Below are 18886 nucleotides of genomic sequence, written 5' to 3'. Positions count from 1 at the left end.
GATGGCACGGGCATACTCCAAGATGACAGTGCCACGATTCAACGGGCTCAAATTGTGAAAGAGTGGTTCAGGGAGCATGAGACATCATTTTCACACATGGATTGGCCACCAGAGTCCAGACCTGAACCCCAATGAGACTCTTTGGGATGTGGTGGAGAAGAGGCAGCAGCCAGACTCTCGCATTGTCAATACAAGATCTTGGCAAAAAAAATAAATGCAAGTCTGGACAGGAATAAATATTTTGACATTGCATAAGCATATTAAAAATGAAATATTAGAATGTGTGACTTTTTTTGGCCGGGCAGCATAGGTTGCCTTCAGGGTTAGACCTTCTAACGGAATAGTACTTTGGTTAAGAGATATTTAATGTATGTATACTGATTAGGCTGGATCAGTGCTAAGGTAAAATACCTGAATATTTCTTCCAGCACTGGCACTGTGACAGTAAATCTATATGTTGACCTGACTGAGCCAGCTTTCCTTTGCCACGCACATGCCAGTCTATGGTCTACTCCCATATATGATCAATCATATTTTTTTCATGCCCGAGAAATATATATATTTCAAAACATGATTTATGACAAACCTGTATCTGTGGATATTGGAAAATGCAACCAAAGAGTTAGCAATAACACATTTGCTTCTTTATGTGTTTCTTTAAATCATCTGTGGCTGATATGCAATTTTGAGAGCAGAAGCAGCAATGAAGACGTCAACATCTCCATGTATATACAAATTAATTTCATTTCATATGCTTCATCATAAGGTGACAAAATATAACATCCAACTAGATTGAAATCCACAGAGTTGTTGTAAGTTTAATTTTTGAAAGAGTCTACTATATTTACCTGATGAAAACAGCATACCTAAAGTTCATATCACTCTCCTCATCGGGCTAGAAAAACAAGCATGTTTAAGTTGGATTTTTCCTTTGATGTCTCCTTTTTTTGATAGCTAGCTCCATTTTATTTCCTAGGCTTCCTGGTTTCACCCCGTGTTTTCTTCCAGTTAGTTTATTTCTTGCAGAAATATTGACATTCTGTTAATGATGCTCCAAGTGTGGCTTTGGTTTCATGTTTTGTCTGCAGGACAGGAAGGATTTTGTGCTATGTCTGCACCAACCATTGTCAGGATGTGGTATTTTCGCAGTGTCCCTGTTTATCTGCCCGTCATTATACAGAACCATTTCCCCACCCTGCTTATCACTTCCTCCCAAACATGTCGACTACAGAGGAACCTCCTCCACAGCCAGCAGCAATCACTCACACAGCTGTTACATACTCATGTCTTCAGGCTGATACCAACTAGAATAGGTTTTGATACCTCCTTAGTTATACAAACAATTACCTATCTAACCCAAGGGTAGACAATTAAACAGATGCCCAGATGTTATGTCCAAATGTAGTCTAGGGGTATCAGAAGCGACACTTGAACATTTTGGCTTAAAAAAGGGTGAATATAACACTATTTCAAAACACTTTGGGATCTCAAGGGTTCCGGAGGCTTGGATTATGCCATCAAGCTGTATGGAGCCATTTGATGTTTTCTTTCAGTTGTATTTTTAATGTTTTAAAACAAGTCCCCATCTACTTCAGTTGTTTCGGAGAATGCTGTTGCAACACTGTTGCAGGTATCTTATAAGCTACTTGCCCAATTAGCCTAAATGTTCCCTAAGCCTAAGGTGTAGTTGTTTGTAGACATTTTAATGCAAAAGTGTTACATATTACATTTTTAACTAATTTATCAAACGGATAATATCTCTTTATGTCTAATTCTACCACTTCACCCATTTAGACCAAAGTCCATTTATTAGTCACAACTAATCAGGACAAAAACACATACAAATCTTAAGAATACAAAACGAATCTGTCAACAATTTAGTATTGTATGGTGTAATAAACATTGTCGGTCTGTAGACACACTGTAGCCACAGTTCAGTATTGATATTGCATTAACACTGTTTCCACTGTACTGTACGACTTGGCTCAACTTAACTCAATGTGCTTTTTGTATTTAGACGATTTAGTGACACCAGGGGGAAGCTGTTGTGATGTCACCTGTCCTTTCCTTCTGACATCCTTTCATTGGCAGCCGAAGTAACATCTGCACTTTTTTAAACTTTATTTAAGCATTTTAAATACTGTATATAAACACTCAGTACATCATTTGAACAGCTCTGCTGCGAATGCACATATACAGATAGTAAGAAAAATATGAAACTAATGATTTACCATTAGCAATATGTAATACATACACACAGCCACGTCACCACTCCCCTACTGACCCCCCCTTTTTTAAAGCGCTCCAATATTGTGCACCAAATTTTGTCAAATACCTGGATATTGTTCCTATGAGAGAATCTCAAACGTTCTTATTGCAGCACATTCACCAACTCTTTAATCAGCATTTCATATGTTGGAGTACAGTCTCACTCCACATGCCTAGAATTGTTTGGTTTTTTTGCCACATCCATACCTACTGACACAGCCTGGGTTTCCTATATGTTTAAACATCTGCACTTTTATCAGCTGACAATGGCGTGGTTTTACGGGCTGCCATTTTTAAAATCTGGAATAAGTTGCTTGGAACCTCGACCAAGGTTATACCAAAGAAAGTACCAGGTATTATTCACAACTGCTGGCAATGGAAAACCAAAAAGGAGCAAATAGAGTTGAGTTAAGCTGAGGTTAACATGTAGTGGAAACATGGCATCAAATAAGTTCTGTGCTTCATAAAGTTGTTGTTCAGTACAAGTTAATTTATCTTGATACAGACCCTCCAAACTGATCAGTTAACAAGACACAAAGCTATTCCATGACTGTCTTTGAAAACCATCTTAGAGCCTTAAGGTGTTTTTTGTTATCGTTGGGCCCCCTGTTGATGCCTTGTTGGGATGCAGTCATAGAAATTCCTCAACAGCGTTGTTCAGTGGGATCTGTGAAAATGTTGCTATCTTCGACAACCATCTCCGGAGTCAAAAAGCATCTGAGGCCTCTGCTCCAAGAGGAACCCTGTTCTGATGATATGAACAAGATCAAGCTTTATAATCAGCTGTGTTTGTGAGAGGTTGCCAAGATAAACAATCTGTGCCTCAAAAGTCAACAATTGAAATCCAGCCTATCAGGCTCTTTTATTTGGCCTTGCCCTGCTATCTCTGCTTGATCTGTGGTCAGTGTTATATTGACTTGATGTTGACTTCCACTGCTGTTGTTTTCAGAGCCTCCATTGTAACTTCACTGGAATGCTCCAAACAACACACCCTTCTTAATAAGATACCTATCATATTTTCAAAGGCCAGCATGTCCCTTGGCAGCAGTGAGAATTCATTAAATACTGCTGTAAGCAAAATAGGTGTTAAATAGCGCTATATTCCAAAAGTAATCACTGTTTTAGAGTGTTTGGTCAGTAACCCATCTCTCTCCTCCCCCTGCTCATGATGTAAAAGAGGAAAAACATTTTGTGGTATCCCTGCCCCACTTTATTCAATCAGAGACAGAGAACGCCATACAGAGACGGTCCTGTCTGCTCAGGGAACACACAGAGAAGAGGATCCTCCTGTTTGCTGTTGTCTGGCGATTTATTGGCTATCATGTGGTGATGTAGAGAGGAGGAAGAGGATAGGTAACTGCAAAACCGAAAAACAAAGATGCAAACCAGAGGGTGCAACATGTCTCTGAAGAAGAGAGTGGTACTTCTTGGTCAGGGTGGAGTCAGTTCTGTGCAGATGTGTGTGTGTGTGTGTGTGTGTCTGTGTATGTATATATGTATATATATATGTTTATATATATTGACAGAACTACTTGGAGACCAAGGAGTCCTGACTGTCACCGACTTTCGTCTACAGTCATCTGACCTCAACCCCTTTGAACATTTATTGGGACACTTGAAGACTGAGAAAGCCAAGTATCCTATGACATCACAAGAAGCTTTCTGGAACACTGTTAAATCATGCTGGGATAACATGAGTCAGCAGGTTTGTGGAATCCATGCCAGCTCAAGTGCATGCCTTCATGAAAGCAAAAGAGTGAAAAACCAAACACTAAAATATTCTGAAACTCCCGGACAAAAGATTCAACATTTCACTCAAAAAATAGTAGTTTAACCAGTGATACACACACACACACACACACACACACACACACACACACACACACCATGCTCAGCAAGTAAGTATCCTTGGTTTTGTCAGCCATAACTTCTGCTGTTGACAGCTCTGCTTTTCTGTACTCTAGCGCGCCGGCTGATTCATATTCCAGCTATATTATATAAGATAAGATACACTGTTGCAATCTCACTATTGTAAGACTATCTTAAAGTCTGCTAATTAATTATTCACAGAGTGTTCATGTTAGATAGCCTATAAAGCCTTTGATTTGAAAGGGGAAACCAAGACGCGATGCCTTACCGCGGCACTTTGTTGTGTGTGTGTGTGTGTGTGTGTGTGTGTGTGTGTGTGTGTGTGTGTGTGTGTGTGTGTGTGTGTGTGTGTGTGAGAGAGAGAGAGAGAGAGAGAGAGAGAGAGAGAGAGAGCGAGAGAGAGAGAGAGACATTTTGGTATGCGCTCCCCTCACCAACAGCGCGTCATTTATAGCTCGGTCTGGATCGGGTTGGATGTCTGGAGTTGAGTTGAGTGCGGACCACAGCCGGTGTGTCTGACTGTGTTTTCCCGTCCATTTCTTATCGGTCGGAGAAGGATTATCAGAAGGCGGGGTGAGCTGCTGAAGGTGTGTGTGGAAGGTGTGGAGGAGATGGTTCCTTCAGCAGGATGGACCGGAGGAAAGTCGTGCCCGGGTTCGTCCCCTGCTGTCTGTTACTGGCCCTGTGTGTGTCTGCAGAGGTAAGCAGGCTGCTGCCAGCCGCTCTCAGCCTATAGAGCTGATGTTTACGATGTGTCATTTAGCCTGGAGCGGGATTTGGCACGTTATGTGTAAGGGAGGACATGTGCGACCATCTGATTTAATTCCACACAAATATATCACGTTATTCTGCGAATCTGTAGCCTACTGCTTCCTCCACTGGGTATTTAGCAGAAAGTTGAGGCAGCACTTTCTTGTCTTGAGCCAGGCTCAGGTAGCAACGTTTTTACCACAAATGATAATAAGCTAATCATTATCTGGTGATGTGATCCAAAATAGAATTCCAAATTCTTCCAAATAGAGTTTTTAAATTATAGTTTTGTTTTTTAAAGCTCTAGCAGATGTTGATTATACTACAAGTCATACAGATCTGACTGCCAGACAACCATATACATACACACACTGAAAAAACCCACAAGTAGATATTTGACTAAGTCGTCTTGCTTCAGATGACCCAACATTCTCAGCTGTCTCCTGATTGTTAAGTATGTTCAGTCTTTTGTGTGTAAAGACACAACATTAATGAATAAATTAGGCTACAAATGCTTTCTGTGTCTGTGTCTGTACAATGCAATCTTTAAATATTTTGCAGGGTTTACTGTCAGCTTGAAGTTGTCTGAGGGTGTTCACTTCTACTGTTTTGTGGAAAATGTCAGGGCTTATTATTTTACCCAATAACCATTTAAACTGCCTCAGACTAAAGCTGAGATTTAGCACTTCAAGCTCATTGTCTTGGTTCAGATCCAATGTGCTGGACTGCAGAGAAAACATGACAAAAATGTCCAAATATCACAACCTGTTTAGTCACTCATTCTTCCATTGGCAGCTGGTCTGACTACTTCATATTATCAGCAGGTCAAAGTCTATACTTTTTTTTATTCATATCACATCACTGCAGATAAGTGAGAAGGGAAACCAGAGTTTAATAGCTCTGTCACGTACGGCTGGTTCAAGTGCTTCAGAGGGACTTGAACTGATTTCAGAACCCACAAACTGTGTTAAAATCCAAAAATGTAAAATAAATTACATTAACATGGTTAACTAAAACAATTCCTGACCACCACAAATCTCAAAGAACACAAAATTTCATCCATCAGTGGAGCTGACAGTTACTCCGTTGTAGCTGTGGTGGTCCGGACCCTTCCATAGCAGATACGCAAGTCTTCTCTTTTTGTCAGATGCCGGGGCACAGCTCTTCAATTCAGCGGAATTCAGCAAAGAGCAGACAGGAAGTCAGACACCAGATCATTTTTATAATAAAACACTCCGTGTTGACGCCAGCACAAAAATCTCAAAAAAGAGACGAATCCAAGCAAGTCAACCCTTCTTCTAATCCTTCGGTTGGGAACACTAACCTTTTGTCCGTTAGTTGTTGTGTGCATAACACATACATGTATAATTGCGATTGCGTGTGATTCTGTAATTACTGCAGGAACTCCTCAGTCTGGCGCACTCAAAATGGAACTGGTGGGTGTTGACGGACAAGGGAGCACAGAGCATAACTGCAGCGGAGCCGTTTCGCAACAGGCATCAACCAGTGGAATTCTAGGGCAACCAATTAACCTAACTTGTCTTTGGATTGTGGGAGGAAGCTGGAGTACCTAGAGAGACCCCACATAGACAACATGCAAACTCCGCGCAGAGAGGCTCTGCCCCAGCCACGTCTCGAACCCAGGACCTTCTTGCCATGAGGCAACAAATGGACATAAGACTTAAATTAGGCTGTTCTCTGGTGGCCCTAAGCACTGTCTTATACCCCTTTTCCACTGGTCAAAAATCCCACTTAAACCCGCTAATATCTGGCTTTTGTGTGCATTGGGAATGTGTACACTTGGCATTTACACCCGGGCCAATTTACTCTGCAGTCGACACAGGGTTTTACAACTTTGGCTCGCCTCGGCGTTGAATTAAAAGTAAGACCCAGGCGAACACACTAAATTCTGGCATATTTCATGCCGCGGAAAGTGATGACGCGTTAACAACATCCGGTGGTGGCGCGTAAATCAAATACTGTATGTAAATGTACACACCAGTGACCAACATAACATTGTCAGTGGCCTCCATGCTGCCTACTGCTTGCTTGTGTTTACTTTTACTGGTGTTGTTCCCTGTTTCTGGCGCATTTGTGCTACTATTAGCTACTATAAGCATGTGAAAGGCAGAATGCCTCTGCAGGCAGAATATATGTTACTGCACTTAAAGATATAATATGTAACATTTCTGCATTAACTAGACCTCTGCTATATATTTTGTTGAGTTGTGTACTTGCATTATCCCAAAATGTTCCAACAATGTTCAAACCCAGAAAAATCAACAAGTTTACTCAAGACAATGGTTTGTGTCATTTGGTCACATGTCACTCTGAGAGAGTCAGAGAGTGATGTAGGAAGTTGAAAAACAAGACTAAACATAACCTGAATAAAAATTAAGACGTAACCGTGTCTGGGAACATTTCTGCCTGAGTCACATAGATAGATTTTCATCAGCAGTGATGGTTGTTTAATGGTCTGTTCACTACCAGTGAGCCAAATTTTCGACTGCGTTACTTGCACAAGTGTTAACTTTTTTTAAGAGAGCCAGACTACTACTGTACATTAGCCGTAAGCGAGCAATGGCACTCAAACACAGACGGTGTTTGAGTTCATCTCAACTCTCACTGAACTCAGCCCTCACTAGAGACTCTAGTTCTCTCTTCTTTTTCCCCTCTCCTCTGTGTAATGTTACGTTCATGAAATAAAATACATTTTCCCTCCAGCTCCAGTTGGAAGACAGCAATACAGTACATAATCACCTGACACTGGAGGTCACCTCTGCAAATTGCTGCTGCAGGGTTGATAAATAAGAGTGAAGATAAATCAGTTAAAAAGTCATCTCTGAGCTCTCCTTCCATCTGCAAATGGCTCCGGATCAGAGCAGACTCTGATGTTTATTTCTCCAGAAGGTCTGGCACTGCATCCGACTCTCTCCTCCAAAGCTGAATGCCTCTGAGCAGCTGAGCAGCAGCTCTGCCTCCCACTTTGCCCAGTCCTCCCCACACAAGCAAAAATCTTTTGCTAGCGGCAGAAATTACATATTGTGTGTTTAACACATTCATGCTATTAACCTGCCTTAAATCTGATGACACCTGTGCAGTATGTCATACTCTGTGCCATACTACTTTCGTGAATTAAAATAAAACACACATTCATGTGTTTTATCTTTATCACATGCCCAGGCATAGTCACTGAAAGTTCAGAAACAAACGTGGAAAATAAAGCTACTCCTAATTTTTCCTTAACCCCCTGTTTTCTACCATATCCATATGAAAGAATAACTATCCGATCTGTACGACCCCATGGACTACATCGATGAATGCTATCACCGATTCTGCACCATGAATGACATGAATAAAGACCATGACGGGGACTGATCCACTTCGACACTAACTTTAAAGCAATCTTGACTATCAGACTACTTCCATATCTCCCCAGACAAATCAAGCTGCTCTGAGGTCAGTGATAATTTGATATCATCAACAACAACATCTCTGCTTTAGATGCCATGACAGCTCTAGTCAATGTACTTCACAAGGAATTCCTCCAGCTAAGCAAAAGCCTTGAGTTAAGCCAGGAAAAACCCTCCACACTAAACAAAGAAAAGCAAATCTCTGCAACAGTCCGTCACCTCACTCATGACCCAGCTTGCATCCATTACGAAAGAGAACAAGGACATGAAAGAAACCATTTAAGATCTACAATCATGCAGCATGAGAGACACTCTTGATTTTACCATTATCCAAGAGCAAATGCATGATGATAACCAGCAGTTTAAGGATTTCATGACCACTCATCTAAAAAAATCTCAGGACACAGTTCACCACATCAGACTCAAAAACACTGTGAACAAATGTCCACGTCACAGTGTTATGGCAGACATCTGAAAGGTATGGTTAATGGACTTAATGATCCGTTGCAGAATCAAAACCATTTCAGAGCCTGACGGACAATTTATCATAATAAATATCACGATTCACAACAACCCAAACACATGTTGTGTCTCTACGGTCCAAATAATGATAATTAATCCTTTTTCACACCTTTTTCAACTCTTTCTCTAATCTTTCTGACTCCCTGATTAGAATTGGAAATGCACTTGAGAAACCACTTACAATAACAGAACTCACAATGCACTCAAACTCATGCCCAACAATAAATCACCAGGACCTGATGGCTTCCCTGCTGAGTTCTACAAAGACTTTTTGGAATACACTGTCTCCTGTGGACACAATAGATTAATAGCAGAAAAAAAAAATCAATTATTCGCCATCTTTACTGAACCGCTTACAGCAGCCATCCAACAAGAAATAAACATCACAGGAATCCGAACAAAAAACATACACCATAAGATTAGCCTTTATGATGATGACATTCTACTTTACCTGCAAAATCCTTCACCTTCATTACCATCTTCTGGAGTCCTTCTGGATAGACATAGAACAAACATTATGCAACGAAATACATATTTCTTCCATGCCATTCATAAGCCGCCCAATCACACAACACCCTTGTTTCAAAAACCCTACCATAGCTACAACTCTAACAGCCTGGTAGAAACACCACACTCTCACCGCCCAAACACATTCCGATCTGGCTTCTCATTGGATTAAAAAACCACTAAACTTCATGTGACCGGTGTGCTTCTGCGTTGTGTTGGTTTGAATGATGCTGTGACACCGGGACCTCTTTGGAGATGATCTCCGTTTATTCTGACAGAATGAGTAACAAGCAGAACCTCCATGTAAATAATACTGTCCACTCCAGCTCCTCTCCCACAGGAGAATTGTACAAAAGGGCAGTACGTAGTAAAAACATTTTACAGTGAACACACACACACAGTCTACACATATTGGATTTGGAGGCATTTTCTTGTCAGGCAGTAACAGATTTTGTGTAATTATATACACATTTGATTCAACACACAGGTTGATCTGTTACATTCACATCATGGATTAATAAAGGTATCACACACCTTAGGCATGTCTTCCATAACAACACTCCAATCTCATTCCCCAATTTGGTCCAGAAGTACGACAACAGGGAGAATCAGTTTTTAGAATTTCTCCAAGTAAAATCCTCTATTCAGACCAAACTCAATGTTAAATCACTTAACCACTGATTTAAGACTTAATCAAGATCACAAGTAAAAATAAAATCTAAAAAAATCTATCCCAAATCTTTCCTTCAATAAATAATGGTAACAAGATCTGCACATCACCCAGATGCCGACTTCTGGATCCAAATCTGCAAAAACATCTTCTCCATATACACTACAGTACACTACACTGGGAAAAGGATATTTCAAATGGGTTTATATAGATTTAGAAATCTACTCACACTGCACACAAAACACCACAGCTACAGTGCCTATAAAAACTATTCACCCCCTTAATTGTTTCCCCGTTTTATTGCTTTTATAATGGAATCATGGTCAACATACAAAAAATATTAAATAAACAGAAAATTAACACAAAAACCTCCTCAATGAGAAAGTGAAAACAGATTTCTACAAAGCAATGTCAATTAATTAAAAATATATTACTTAGAATAAGTGATTATATAAGTATTCAACCCTTTCAAGTCAGTATTTTGTAGATGCACCTTTGACCTCAATCAAAGCATAGAGTCTTTGTGGATAGGTCTCAATCAGGCTTGCACATCTGGACACTGCAATTTTATTATTATTATTATTTAATTCTTCTTTGCAAAACTGCTCAAGCTCTGTCAGGTTGCACGGGGATCGGACATGAACAGCCCTTTTCAAGTCCAGCCACAAATTCTCAAATGGATTGAGGTCTGGACTTTGACTCAGACACTCAAGAACATTCACCTTATTGTCTTTAAACCATTTCTGTGTGGCTTTTGCTGTACGCTTCGGGTCATTGTCTTGCTGGAAAATAAATCTTCTCCCAAGTCATAGTTCTCTTGCAGACTTAATCAGGTTGTCCTCCAGGATTTCCCTACATTATGCTGCATTCATTTTACCCTCTACCTTTACAAGCCCTCCAGGGCCTGCTGCTGAGAAGCATCACCACACCATGATGCTGCCACCACCACCATGCTTCACGATGGGGATGGTGTGTTTGTAGTGATGTGCAGTGTTTGGTGTCTGCCAAACATGGCATCTAGTCTGATGGCCAAAAAGCTCCATTTTGGTCTCATCAGACCAAAGAACCTTCTTCCAGTTGACCTTGGAGTCTCCAACATGCCTTTGGGTGAACTCGAGTTGAGATTTAATTAGCTTTCTTCAACAGTGGCTTTCTCTTTGACTCTCTCCCATAAATCTTTGACCGGTGAAGAACCCAGGCAAAAGTTGTTGTATGCAGAGTCTCTCCAATCTCAGCTGCTGAAGCTTTTAACTCCTTCAGAGTATTCATAGGTGTCTTGGTGGCCTCCCTCACTAGTCTCCCTCTTGCACAGTCACTCAGTTTGTGAGGATGGCCTGCTCTAGGCAGATTTACACATGTGCCATATTCCATCCATTTCTAAATGATGGATTTAACTGAAATCTGGGGGAAGTTTAGTGACTTGGAAATGTTTTTGTATCCATCCCCTGACTTATACTTTTCAATAACCTTTTCACAGAGTTGCTTGGAGTGTTGTTTTGTCTCCATGGTGTAATTGTAGCCAGGAATACTGATTAACAGTGACTGGACCTTCAGACACAGGTGTCGTTATACTACAATCACTTGAGACACATTCACTGCACTCAGGTCATCTCCATTTCACTAATTTTGAGACTGCCAATTGGCTGGACCTCTGTTGAATAAGGTTAGTTAATTTAAAGGGGGTGAATACTTATGCAATCACCTATTTTACATTATATATTTTTAATTATTTTGGAGAAATCTTTTTTCACTTTGACATTGAAGATGTTTTTGTAAATTTTTTGTTTTGTATATTTTTTGTATGTTGACCATGATTCCATTTATAAAAGCAATAAAATGGGAAAACAATTAAGGGGGTGAATACTTTTTTTAGGCACTGTACATGCGTGCTACGTGCGACTGCACACCAATCGCACAATTCTGTCACTGACAACCTCTATCTCCTCCTAGGCTGCCACATCCCACTGTCCCCTGCACTGTGCTAACTAGGAGACACATCCAACATCAACATCAACCTAAACAAGACATATCATAAAATACTCTCCATAGCCCTAAACCATTGCCAACCATTGGTGGACATTGGCTGTCCACCATCTACAATGAACATGCACCATATATTTTTGCTCGCCCCTCTGGTAGCTCAATATCTCATATCTGTTGCATTACACACAGTTGATAGTGTTATCATATTATTTTTACTTTACTATGTTATTGTTGTTGCATCATATTAACTATCCTCAATATCATTGTAATTATTGTATCATTTTTTTTATTTTGATAATATTCTAGTACAATTGTTAGTATTGTAGGAGCCATTTTTTATGTTGTGCAGGTATTTGTTTTTCCACTAGGGGAAGTATATTTCAGTTACTTTCTTTTACCCCAAACCTTGCCCCAGCTGTTGTTGATCAGAAGTGTTGATTAGTTTGAGTGGAGTGGTGGTGGAAGACACACACAGTTTTTACACGGCAGCCAGAGAAACAGTAGAATCTCTTTTTGTTCTGTCAATTTACCTTATCCTTTTTGTTCAAATAAACGGGAACCTCACCCAAAGATATTACTTTTACAACTTTTCTTTTTTATTCGCTCTGGAGTCGAGTCAAGAACGAACCATCCCAAACCACCACAGGTGACAAGTTTTGTTTTTTGAATAGTCACCACACAAGTAAAAACTGTTTGCCCTGGATGGAGGACAAGTAAAGAGCTTTGCCCTGGATGAAGGAAACAGCATTGTTGGAAAGAGGCTGCTGCTGCTTGGATCAAGAGGAGGCCATGGAGCTTGCAACCCCTCCCTCCTGTTCATCAGACAGAGCCAGAGGAGAAAGGTAAAGGACGCAGCAGACAATAAAACTGCATGATTGAAGAAACTGAGCCTGTTTGAGTGATTTAATGGAACTGGACAGTCTTGATGCATTGGATTGTGGAACTGGATGTCATGGATGTTGATGAAATGAAAGTTAATTGGAAAAAGGAGGAAATAATCAGCACCTGTGAATGACTGCAATTGTTCTGCTGCTGACGTCACAAGTTGACATATTTACAGTGTGGAAATGGATGAAAATGCTGATGTTGAAAATGTTCTTGAGGAGCGTGTTGCAAAAAGTGATGTTCCAACTGCTAAAGGTGATGTTGCAAGAATTGAGGAGCGTGCTGTAAAAAGTGATGTTGAAAAAAGAGGAAGAAAATTAACTGCAAAAGGTGTTTCACTGCTAATTGCAAACCTGCAAAGGAACCGGAAGTTAACCTTGAATCAAGCATCCAAAATCAAGTTGCAGATCAATAATCTGTTATGTGACAAAATAACAAGTGATACTTTGTGCAGTGTTGAAACCCTTTTAAATGAGTTTAACAAACTGTGTGAAGCTGCTGCTGAAACTCATGGTGCATTGATGGAAATGCCACTGCCTGAAGAAGAATACAAAAGGCAGCAAACATGGTTTGAACAGAAGTTTAAAGCAAATGAGAAATTCATGTGTGATGTGTATAAATGGTTGAAGGATGCACCAGAACATTGTGACAAACAGTCTGTAATACAGGAGGATGAGATTCAATTAAATGCTGACCAGGAGGATGAGATTCAACCCAATGACAGTATTTCAAATGTTCTCCCCCCTGGAAAAACACGGGTCTCATCTAAGTCTAAATCTTCATCCAAATCTTCCATCACAAGTTCTGCATGCTTACGAGCAAAGGCTGAAAAGGCAGCATTGATCCAACACATGGCTGCTTTGGAGAAAAAACATGCACTGGAGGCTCAGGAGGAGAAACTGCATGCAGAACAGGAACGATTAAAAAGACAAAAGGAACAACTGGAAATGGAAACCCAACTAGCTGCTGCTACAGCTAAAATAGCCATACTGGAAAGCAGTATGGTGGGAAGTGGCTCTACACCATCTGATGGAATGAATTCATATTTCGATAAAGCCACAAAATCAAAAATGGAAATGTCACAGAGGTCAAAGTTTGAAACAGTGCAACAACCACTCTCACAGCAACCACCTTCACACCTTCAGGATGCACGCCCTAAAGAAAGAAAGTATGTACAAACACAGCCTACAGAAACCTTCACTTCAATACAACCTATGCAATTCCTACCAAGAGCACCAGGAGGCAACACAACTGTCTTCAACTCACTGCAAGGTCACAGGTCAAGCAATGTTTGTACCACGCCACAAATGAACACAAATGAAAATAAAATACAGGACATTGGCAACATTATGCAGCGACAAACAGAAATCACTGCTCAGCTGGTTCAACAACAACACTCAGCATCTCTTCCACCTCGAGCAATACCCATATTTGATGGTGACCCTCTACAGTATGGATCTTTTATCATGGCATTTGAACAGGGAGTTGAAAGAAAAGTCAATAATCTCCAGGACTGCTTGTACTACCTGGAACAACACACCAGGGGGCAACCTAGAGAATTGATCAGAAGCTGCTATCACATGTCAAATGATCAAGGCTATCACAGAGCCAAATACTTGTTAAAGGAACACTTTGGCAATGAAATGAAGATTGGGGCTGCTTACATGGAAAAGGCTTTAAGTTGGCCACCAATAAAAGCTGAAGATGTTGGTTCTCTTCAAACATACATGTTGTTTTTGAGAGGATGTTGTAACATGATGGAAAGTCTACAGTATATGGCAGAAATGAATGTACCATCAAACCTGAAACAGCTTGTGATGAAACTGCCCTACAAATTAAGAGAAAGATGGAGAGCAGCTGTTTGTGACCTACAGGAGAGACGTGGAAGTAGAGTTTTGTTCTCTGATTTGGTCAACTTTCTGGAACATCAGATCAAAATTCTCTCTGATCCTGTCTTTGGTAACTTGCAAGACACACAAACTGCTACATTTAAAGGAAAAGCTCCCACAAGATTTTCACCCAGGAATAAAAATCCAGCAACTGTGGCAGCTGTAAGCACTTCAGCAGGTATAAAGTCTGCACAAACACCGCTCATCCATGCCTTGTCTCTATCAAAAAGCAAGACCACATCATGTTGCATATGTAAAGAGGATCACGCAATAGAAGATTGTGTACATCTTAAGAACAAAGTGCATCGTGAGAAACTTGATCTTTTAAGGCAAAGTGGTGTTTGTTTTGGTTGTCTAAAACCAGGTCATATCAGCAAAAGCTGCAAGAAACGTCTAACGTGTGATGTATGTAACTTCAGACATCCCACAATGCTTCACAACCCAGCTAAATTCAGAGCATTTGAGCAATCAAGCAACACGGTTGTCCCTCAGCAGACCTGTGCTCGCACTGGGGCCGGTACGCAGAAATGTGTTCTCTCAATTGTACCTGTACAAGTAAAGGCTAAGAATGGAGACAAAATTTTGACCACTTACGCTTTTCTTGACCCAGGAAGCTCAGCTACCTTTTGTACAGAACGCCTGATGAGACAGCTGAACATGGACAGCATCCAAACACACATCTTCCTGCGAACAATGGGACAAGCACATACTGTAAAGACTCATGTTCTGACTGGACTGGAAGTAGCTGGTTATGATGAGAACAGGTTTCTAGACCTACCTGAGGTTTACACTCAGCAAACCATGCCGGTTACAAGACACAATATTGTAACAGAAAAGGATCTGAGAAAATGGCCTTACCTGGAAAAGATTAAAGTTCCCGAGCTTGAAGTTGGAGTGGATTTGTTGATTGGCACAAATGCCTCAAAGCTTTTGGAACCGTGGGAAATTATTAACAGCTGTAATGACGGACCCTATGCTGTTCGGACCCTATTGGGGTGGGTGGTGAACGGCCCACTTAAAGGAAGTGGAAGTGATGCAGGGAAGAATGGCTGCCCTACTGTCACTGTCAATAAGATCTCCATTGATAAAGTGGAACAGTTGTTAATCACGCAATACAACCAGGACTTCAATGAAAGGTCATGTGATGACGCTTTAATATCAAGAGAAGACATGAGATTTCTTCACATAATGGAAAAAACAATTCGCCTTGAAAACAACCACTATTGTGTTGATTTACCCTTTAAAGTTGATAATGTCATAATGCCAAACAATCGATGCATTGCTGAACAGCGAGTCATGAGTTTGAAAAGAAAGTTTCAGAGGAACACAGAATATCATCAGGAGTATGTGCACTTCCTAAATGATGTCATCAAAAATGGTTATGCGGAGCAGGTGCCTCAACAGCAACTGAATGGAACTGAAGGTAAAATCTGGTACATACCACATCATGGGGTTTATCATCCCAAAAAGAAAACATTGAGAGTTGTATTTGACTGTGGAGCAAGTTTCAAGGGCACATCTTTGAACAGCCAGCTGTTGCAAGGTCCTGATCTCACAAATTCCCTTTTTGGCGTTCTTCTCAGATTTAGACAAGAAGCAGTTGCCATCATGACCGATGTGCAGGCTATGTTTCACCAGGTTCATGTGTCTCAGAAACACGTTGATTTCCTTCGATTTTTGTGGTGGCATAATGGAGATGTGACACAACCTGTGGTGGACTTCAGAATGAAGGTTCATATTTTTGGAGCAACTTCATCACCGAGCTGCGCCAATTATGCCTTGAAAAGAGTTGCTGATGACAACACGGCTCAGTACAGTGACGAAGTATTAAAGACCATCAAGCAAAACTTTTACGTGGACGATTGTTTAAAGTCTGTGTCATCAGAAGAGGAAGCTTTGCAAATGGTACAAGATCTCACTGCTGCATGTGCCAAAGGAGGCTTTCGGCTCTCAAAGTGGATGAGCAACAGTCGAGCAGTTATTGCAAGCATCCCTGAAGAAAATCGTTCCAAAGCAACCAAAGAACTCAATTTGGATAAAGACAATTTACCTGTTGAAAGAGCTCTTGGATTGCACTGGTGTGCGGAATCAGACATGTTCATGTTCAAGATTGCACTGGAAAGTCGTCCATGTACCCGCCGTGGAATCTTGTCAGTGGTTAATTCTATCTATGACCCTCTTGGTTTCTTGTCACCGTTCACACTGCCTCCCAAGCTGATGCTGCAAGAGCTGTGCAAAAGAAAAATTGGTTGGGATGACACAATACCACCAACCTTTCTGCAGAAGTGGACACAGTGGCTGATAAATCTGCACAAATTGTCACTGTTAAAGGTGGAACGGTGCATCAAGCCAAAGAACTTTGGAAAGGTAAGCAATGCACAGCTGCATCACTTCTCAGATGCTAGTGAACACGGATATGGCGCTGTTTCTTATCTGAGATTGAAAGGCATCTCTGATGAAGTTAACATTGCTTTCATGATTGGAAAATCCAGAGTCACTCCCATGAAACAAACCACAATACCAAGGCTTGAACTCACTGCTGCTGTATTAGCTGTCAGACTGGATAAGATGATTACAAAGGAGCTGCAACTGGAATTGGACCAGTCAGTGTTCTGGACCGATAGCACGACTGTGCTTAATTACATTTCAAGTGAAACAAAGAGATTCCACACATTTGTGGCGAACAGAGTGGCTGTCATAAGAGAAGCCACAGAGGTGGCCCAGTGGAGGTACATTGGCTCTAAGCAGAACCCCGCTGATGAGGCTTCAAAAGGACTGTCAGCTGATGATTTTCTGAAATGTGAACGATGGCTCAAAGGACCAGAGTTTCTGCTGACTGAGGAAAGAACATGGCCAAAACAGGAGGTAAACAAACCTGCCGTCACCTTGGATGACCCTGAGGTTAAACAAGACCTCACAGTTAATGCTTGTGTTGTTGATGATGCATCCAATACCATGAACAAGCTTCTGACCTACTTTTCAGACTGGGAAAAACTCAAAACTTCAGTCGCCTGGTTTTTGAAGTTTAAAGATCTGCTTCAACAGCTAAGGAAAAACGGTAAAGCATGCAATAAAGGACATCAGCAACACAAAGCAAATATGAATGTTCAATCATTGACACGGGATGACTTACATACTGCAGAACTGGAAATTGCACGCCTCTGCCAACAGCAAAGATTTCACAGGGAAATCTCTCTCTTGGAGAAAGGCGCATTATCTGTGCCAACCAACAGTGACATCTACAGGTTGGATCCCATACTCCAAGATGGGCTGTTGAGAGTAGGAGGTCGTCTGAGAAAAGCATCCATGCCTGAGACAGTAAAACATCCAATAATTCTGTCTAAAGATCAACACATATCCAAACTTATCTTACAACACATTCACAAGCAAGTGGGTCACGCTGGACGCAATCACATGATATCTACACTTCGAAAAACCTACTGGATAACAAATGCAAACTCAGCCTGCAGAAAAATCATTGCTGATTGTGTTACCTGTCGTCGTCTTCAAGGCAGAGTTGGAGAACAAAAAATGTCTGACCTTCCAGCTGAAAGACTCCTGCCAGATTTACCACCATTTACTAATGCAGGTGTGGATTATTTCGGCCCTATTGACATCAAAAGAGGTCGCAGCATGGTCAAAAGGTATGGTGTAATCTTCACATGCATGACTAGTCGGGCAGTACACCTTGAAGCAGCCCACTCACTAACAACAGATTCATGCATAAATGCCATCCGACGGTTCATGTGTCGACGTGGGCAAGTCTACAACCTCAGGTCAGACAACGGCACCAATTTTGTTGGAGCTGAAAGAGAGTTAAGGGAAGCTCTTAAAGCCCTGGATCACAACAAAATTCAAAGTGCTTTGGCAAAAAGAGGAATAGCATGGACATTCAACCCTCCTGCTGCATCTCACTATGGCGGAACATGGGAGCGGATTATTCGCCTCATAAGAAAGGTGCTGTATTCCATTGTCAAACAGCAAACTATGGATGATGAAAGCTTTTGCACTATCCTTTGTGAAATTGAAGCCATTCTCAACAGTCGCCCAATAACCAAACTATCCGATGACCCTAATGACCTGGAAACACTTACACCCAACCACATTCTTCTGCTGAAGGCCAAACCTCT

General features: G+C 41.1%; 1 protein-coding gene across 1 annotated transcript in view; it reads left to right on the top strand.

Moving 5' to 3' along the window:
• The first annotated feature begins 4765 nt into the window (after positions 1 to 4765).
• LOC141009673 (neurotrypsin) overlaps positions 4766 to 18886 on the top strand; it is a 40950-nt gene continuing 26829 nt past the window's right edge. Inside the window, exon 1 of the mRNA XM_073482366.1 lies at positions 4766 to 4837. Within this exon, the coding sequence (XP_073338467.1) occupies positions 4766 to 4837 (72 nt within the window). The remainder of the gene's footprint in view (positions 4838 to 18886) is intronic.

This window comes from Pagrus major, chromosome 15, assembly GCF_040436345.1.
Source record: "Pagrus major chromosome 15, Pma_NU_1.0".
In the NCBI taxonomy this organism is placed as follows: domain Eukaryota; kingdom Metazoa; phylum Chordata; class Actinopteri; order Spariformes; family Sparidae; genus Pagrus; species Pagrus major.
Note: the sequence above shows the minus strand (reverse complement) of the source record. Positions and strands in the feature narration are given on the sequence as shown.